The sequence below is a fragment of the Poecilia mexicana genome, unplaced genomic scaffold, assembly GCF_051168715.1.
Source record: "Poecilia mexicana isolate PSO_F unplaced genomic scaffold, ASM5116871v1 scaffold_18, whole genome shotgun sequence".
Lineage (NCBI taxonomy): Eukaryota > Metazoa > Chordata > Actinopteri > Cyprinodontiformes > Poeciliidae > Poecilia > Poecilia mexicana.
The window spans coordinates 10,934,245-10,941,533 of NW_028263387.1; the positions used below are offsets into that span (position 1 = coordinate 10,934,245).

Below are 7,289 nucleotides of genomic sequence, written 5' to 3' on the forward strand. Positions count from 1 at the left end.
CCTCCTTTTTTTCACTTAGTTTTTGCTAGCCGTAACACAGAGAGGTATTTCCGGTTAGAGCTTTTCAAAGTAGACAGCCTTTGAACAGCACTTAGCTTGAAACACTTAAAAGCGCGGGAAAACGAGTTAGACTCGATTTAACTAAGCATGTAAAAACGTGTCAAATTATTATTACACCAAAAATACAGATAATATCTCAGGTCCTATTTTTTTGTTTCAACTTTTTCCGTGTGTGGTTGATTTTATTTTGAAGGAATGATCTCAAAATGCCGTTATGCTGCTTTGTGCAAATTGACGCGTATTGTTCTTTTATCAGCGGCGGCTTTTTTGCCCCACCACCCCCCAGCATGCCGGAACACCTTTTTACGGAGCCCAACAAGTGCCAGGATGAAATAAAAACACAGAGAAGAGAAAATATGCCAAGTCACTTCATATTGTGAACAGGAAGTTAAAAACATGCTCCAGTGGCTCTCATTGTTTTAATAATATTCTCCATGTCAGTAAATATTTACGTGTTTTACCACAATGATGAGCTGAGGTTTGTTTTCAATTTTAAACAGGTCACTTAAGAGTTAAATATGATTTTTGTTTTACACGTGGTGTTGTGATATCTTCTACTTTATCATTTGTAGAAGATATGGTAATAGGTAATACCATAGCTATTACACATCTGTGTGTTGAGTTTACAGAAGTAAGGGGTCGCCCCAAGATAATTTGTTTCTATCTTTGTTTGCACAATGGCACTTATTAGGCTCCACATACTCACAACTTTAAATTTTTGCTTGATCAGTCACTCCCAAAACTTTCTAGAGAATGTGAATAAGTAAAGTTATTAATTTAGCATATGAAATAAAGTACTTCTTCTAGTCTGTGCCATTTTAAATTAACTTCAATGGTCCATGTCTAGCCCCTGATGGAGGTCTAAAGAAGGTTAGCATACATGCCGTAGCCTTTAAAGTCAATATGATGAGCTGTTCATTTTTTAAATTATATATAAACTGTCTCTAACTTCTGTTTGCTGTAGCTGAGCTACAAATTTCTGGCAAAGTTTGGAATAGAGAGAAAAGTGAAAATCTGTGCTAAAAATAAAGGAATCACCATTAGCTTAAGGTGGGAAGAAAAAGAAACCATTGCATTTTTCAAACTGGCATTTAATTTGATAGAAAATTATCTTCTTTTGAACTGATTTATCTTTGTAAATACCCTGAGAATAGGTTTACTAGTTGCATGTTCATCTTTGTTTATCTTGGCTTTGCATTTGGAAAACAAACAGTCATTTTGAGAGCTCATTGCTTCACGGTTAATGCTATGATTGTGATTCATCTCAGGATATGTGGCCTATTGACTCATTTCAAAGTGCAAAATAACTACCAAGCCAGACCACCATAAAAAACATTTGGGCTTTGTTTACCTCATGGAACTATTTTCTGCTGTCGTGGTTATGGGTTCAGCGATTAACTGTAATATAATAAACTTATGTTTTAAACAAATAGATCCCTTGCTTTGACATTCGTTGGTTTTCTCTAAACATCTCTACTTGAAGGAAAAAACTTTTCTGTCCACGTCAACCGCTGATGCAGACATTTCCTTAAATTGAGCATTTATTGATTGTAACGTTACTGGGAACCTTAAGAAACTTTTTGAAAAAGGTCACCAAATAGAACGAAGGTCACACATAGCCTTCTGGGAACCTCTAAACAGCAATAGTTCTCAGAACGTGAAATTTGGAGGAAATGTACAAACTATCTTCTTTTAGGGAACATCTAGGAAGTTTTTCCTGAAGGTTATCTAAAGGTTCCTTTTGGGAAGTTGCAAAACATTGAGATGGTTGCCTTGTCAATGCTCAACCTAATTTTCAAGGAAACTTTGAGAAAAAGTTAGTTGAAGGTTCTTCCAGGGACACATGTTGAAAGTTACAAATAACCTTCTGAAAACATTCAGTCGCCATTGTACTAAGCTAACGTCCAAAGAACTTTTAGAAAATATTCCCAACATGTTCCTCTAAGGTTGCAATATTAGAGTTGTAGTAAATATTGAAGGGACCTCTGGAAAACATTCTCTGATTTTTTGTCCATATTGAAAATAAGCTTCAGAGAACTCCAAAGGATCCTATGAAGGTTTTCTAAAAGTTAGAAAAAGTTGATATCATAAAGGAAAAGTCCTCTAATTGTTAACCCTTCATTGAAAGTTCCCTGAGAGTTATACACTTTGCAATCTTTATAGACCCCTTTTTTAATATAAAGATTGGGGCTGGTGGACTGAACTGTTTGTGGATGTTCCATGAATGTTCCTGTAAAGTTTCTTGCTGAGAAGTTACTTATTTACATTTCACTTAATTTCTTAAGTTGTTGTTTAACATGGCACACTGTCATTTTACACTACATTGTTGTGAGTAGTCCCAATTCTTCATCTAATAAATAAAATACACAATATATTTATTCTGAGTTGTTTATTATACAAGTCATGTGGGTTTTAACTTAAAATTTAGAGCAACCATGGATATTTAAATTGAAATAGTTTTTAACCTGTTATAAAATGTAAAAAAACAACAACAAATAACTAAATTAAAAAAACACAGGTTCAAACTGTAACTTTTCCTGTTTAGCTTATTAATTAAAAAAAAAAGAAAAAAAAAGATTTGAATGTGATTCCCCAGAGACATGGCGTTGTTTAGGCAACGGGACTACTTTATAAGACCAGGCTGAGGAATGCGCGCAGGGACACAGCGGGGTGTGATGGGGCTGGTGGATTTTTGCGGCGTGTCTGAGTTCTCCAAGGACGATTCAGAGTAAACATCCCGCCACTGTGTGAGGGCCACCCGGCATTAGTCAGGCCTGATTCCGGCCGTTTGGTGGCAGTTAACGGACACACCATAACTCAACAAGCGCTGATAAAGTAAAACTGTGTCCGGCCTGGCGTGTTTGAATAGACTTGTTAGCTCTCTGTGTCCCCGGAGCCCCCCTCCAGAACGGGCTTGCGGTTCACCGAGGAGGCAGCGGCAGCCTCTGCCGGCTTAGGCGTTCCTCCCCGGGCTGCGAGTGGGAACTTGTCTGAAAAGCTAACAGAGAAATTCTTCAGGGCTTAGTCCCGGAGCTGCTCATTCAAAAACAGCACTTTGAAGAGCTTCGGGAGCGACAGACCTCTGTCAGTTATTGTTCCAGTACAATTCACTCAAAAACGTAATATTTGCAGATGAAGTACAGCTTCTTCCACCTGCCTGTAGTTCTCTAATTATCTTCAAAGGGCAGTTATGCACGCACAATTTAACCACACACCCTTTCATAATTAAACTTACCAATAGGAATGTTGGGTGTTTTGAACTAGGCATTCATATTCCAGAATGTCAATCAAAAATAAAACTTGCCATTTTAATAACTTCCATATGCATTTAAACTCCAAACACGGTTTAAAAAGAAGCACAACCTATTTAAAGCAGACTAAGCTTTTCATGTTTTAGCTCAGTCAGGACTGCCTAAATGATTTCTATTTATCTATTTGTCTTGACCTTTTCTATGGGACAGAGTTCTAGCTTTTTTTCTGAGGCCTCTCCAAAGTATTAGGCTTACAATCCCAAGCAAAATTGGGGTTAATTTAGTATGTTTGGGGTTATTGTCGATTTTAAAAACCCATTTCAGACTGAGCTTTCACTTCTCGACTGATGTTTCAATATGTTCACATTATGTTCTTTCCTCATGTGTCTTTGTTATGACAACTTGACATTAACCAAGAAATCATTACTGTTTAAATCAGGGGTCCCCAAACTTTTTCCTGCGAGGGCCACATAGCTGTTCCTTTCTGTGGTCGGGGGCCGGTCTTAGTTTTTGCAGTAAAAAAAAACAAAGAAATTCTTCTCGACGGGGGGGGGGGGTTGGGGGGGGTTGGGGGTTCTGTATTTGAAACTGTCGAGCGGGGGGGGGGGACGACGACGACACATTCGCGCTTTTGGATAGATTTTTACCCAGAATGCAAATGGAAAAAACCGTGAGTGAAACGGTGACTGACGAGTATATATTCCATTGAGGGAAAGTAAGTTTCACATTTGCTCAAAAGCCCCCTGGTGGTTGAAGAAAAATCCACATATAAACCGGAAAATACAATATATGAAAAAAAACACTGAATGCTCGCTGGTATGAGCAGGCGGGCCGGATCCGGCATTGTTCAGGGGGCCGGACCAAATGACGTGGCGGGCCGGATCCGGCCCGCGGGCCGTAGTTTGGGGACCCCTGGTTTAAATTTTACCTTTAATAACATAAAGTTACCTAATTTTTAAAGTGCAATCAGTAATACTTTTAGAACAAATTGATATCAGTAATGATTTCTTGGTTAATGTCAAGTTGTCATAACAACGACATTTTGAATAATGTCAACTTTGTATTAAAAGCGTCACAACTTACCGAATGACGCTTTATGACAACAGTCATAAATATTCATGAAGGCTAATTCATGTTCATGACAGGTGTTTATGACAGTGTCATGTCCCCCCTTCAAATAAAGTGTTACCTTTTATTCTTTCAGTGGGATGAATATACAACCTCCAGCTTCAATGAATTTGTATTTGAGTATGTTTGAATTTAATTTGTTATTTTTATGTAAATTTCCCTTAGTGAAAAGCAGTGAAACCATATAGAATTGGTTTTGAAACAGATAAAACAGACTATTATTATTCTGGAACATCCTCAATTCACCGTTTGAATTTGTGTGCAAATTCTAATTTTTGCACACAATTCTAGTTTTTATAAACTATCGTTGAAGTTCCTTGTTGTGTAATAAAATGAGCGAGTCTTTAGCACCCTCTGCTGGTCGGTACTGAGTAGTGCAGACAAGATGGCGGCGCCCATCAGGACTTTGTGTTGTTCAGGTGAGACAGAGGTTAAGCTTTAAATCTCTCTTATGCACTGTCAGCCCAACATTGAAAGAAGCGTTTTGTAACCGCAAACAGTTTTGCTTATCCGTCGTTGCTTTTTCTGCTATTATCTGCCAACAGTGTTGGTTAATTGCTAATGCTAACGTCGATGCTAACCGTTTGACAGCAAGCTTCTACTGATTTGTGTGGTTTTTTTTTTAAACGGGTTGTAAATGGCTTTAATTTGGTGATTCTGGTTTCTTCTTGTTCTTTTCGAAGCCCTGAGACTTTCAGGAAGACATTTCAGCTCCACATGTGGAGTACAAGCTGGACAAAAATGGAGGCTAGAGTAAGTTGTGCAACCTTTGCCAAACTTAATTGAAATGTCCCTAATTTTTAAAGATACAGGTTCAGATTTCCACCAACATTTAACAATGTCTTTCTTTACTCAGTTCACTTCTTTCACCGATAAGTTTAACACAATTCGGCCAAGTAATTGCTTTGTAATCTCACTTTGAAGCTCGTTGAAAACACCACTAAGTACACAAAACATCTAGATTAGGTACCGGTTAGTCTGTTGACACCTGTGGACTCAGGCTCGTTACCAATTTAGTTTCTTTGCAATATTTTTTAAGACATTTCCTGTACCTATGATTAGTTGTGTTTAGTTATTTGTGTGCATGTGCTTGCAGACATGGACTGGCCAGAAGTGGGACAGAATATGGACCAATGACAGATCTGCCTGACTGGTCTTTTGAAGGTACTTAATTAAGAGACCACTGTTTTGTTGAGCTAAAGCTAAACGGAGCTGAGGGCATCACTGTGTATCAAATGGATGATTCACTGTCCTTTCCTTTGCTACTGTGCGCATCTGCAATGTTTGGCTCTGACCCAAAATTGCACTTTTCTGGGATCAAAAAAGAACTGGAACAAAGAACAGGCGGTGATTTATCTATATTGAAAGTCAGCAATTTCATTATACATAAATCACTGTTTAGTGTTTTTAAAATGAATCAATATTAATTTTACTGTAAGCTAATGTTATTAAACATTTCAAGTAACAGTCACTCAGCCACAACTATGCAAGTAAAGGGAATTATTGGATGTCCAAAGTCTTGGAAAAGTGTTCATTCCTCCTGAACATTTTCAGATGTTGTCCTGTTACAACTGCAAACTTCAATACACAGCTCTGGAAAAAATGAAGAGCCCACTGCACTGAACCTCACTGAAAACCTCCTGGTTATTTCACCAATATTGATTCCTGAACTCTTCCTGAGTCAAAACATTAATTTTGTTGTTTCTAAATGGATATAAACTTGTTTTCTTTGCTATATTTGAGGTCTGAAAACACTGCATGTTTTTCATTATTTTGACAACTTCTCATTTTCTGCTAATAAAATACAAAATTTTTGTTTGTAATTTCAGAGACATGTCAGTAGTTCATAGAATAAAAGACCAATGTTCATTTTACTCAAACATAGACCTATAAAGAGTAAAATCAGAGAAACTGATCATTTAAAGTGGTCTCCTAATTTTTTTTTTCCAGATCTGTATCTTATTGGAGTTTTATTTAGTCAGGTCTGATTTAATTTGTTTTCCAGATAAAATCTCTGAACTGTTTTCGTGTTCACTCTCCTGAGTCAGTACATTTATAGAACTGCTTTCTGCTGCAGTTATGGCTTTTTGTACATCTGGAGTCTGACTTTTTAGCAGAAAAAAAAAGCTTTGCCTCAGTCAGGACAGATTGAGAACATCGGTAAACATAAATTTCTCAGCTCAGACATTACCTCATATTCTCAATTCCATTTCAACACATAGACGATTTGATAAACCATTTCATTGTAGTTCTGACTGTATCAGGACGTTGTAAGGTGAGCCTAAGTACCAGTTTAAGGTTTTTTTTTGTTTTTTTTTTTCAATCTCCTAAAGGTTTTGCCCTGTTTTAGTTCTGTTCAACTTCCAGTTAACTCTGACCAGCTTCTCTGTTCCTCCTGAAGAAGACATGTTTTTCTTGCATCTCCTACTTGACTGTGACAAGCCGGCTTCACTTTGGTCTGTTTCCCATTTGTGCTCAACTTGATCATTCTGCTGACAGACGGACGTCCAGCACCTCCTCTGAAAGGCCAGATTAGGAGAAGACAAGAGAAAGAAACGTTAGCGGTGAGCATCGCCGTTAAAATTTCTCTTATTTGCTGCCGTTTAATTTGAACTTCGCGCTCATCGGTTCTGCGCCGTCTCTCCTCAGAGGCGCATCGTGATGCTGAACTCGGAGGTGGATCATGGAGTAGAGGCCTGGAACAAGAAGCAGGAGGAGGCCAGACGAGCGGAGGAGCACAGAAAGTCTCTTTTGCTCAAACCCAAAGGAAAGCTGCTAACGAAGAAATCCAAGAGTTAGAGAGCCGATTATTCAATATTCTTTAAATAAATGCTGTCTGTTTTGTTACAA

General features: G+C 37.9%; 1 protein-coding gene across 1 annotated transcript; it reads left to right on the forward strand.

Annotated features, from left to right (window-relative positions):
- The first annotated feature begins 4,783 nt into the window (after positions 1-4,783).
- On the forward strand, positions 4,784-7,289 carry mrpl52 (mitochondrial ribosomal protein L52). The gene is made up of 5 exons (XM_014988881.2): positions 4,784-4,858; positions 5,123-5,192; positions 5,536-5,603; positions 6,939-7,003; positions 7,089-7,289. Exons 1-5 carry the CDS (start codon positions 4,825-4,827, stop codon positions 7,236-7,238), a joined length of 387 nt encoding a protein of 128 aa, XP_014844367.2. The 5' UTR covers positions 4,784-4,824; the 3' UTR covers positions 7,239-7,289.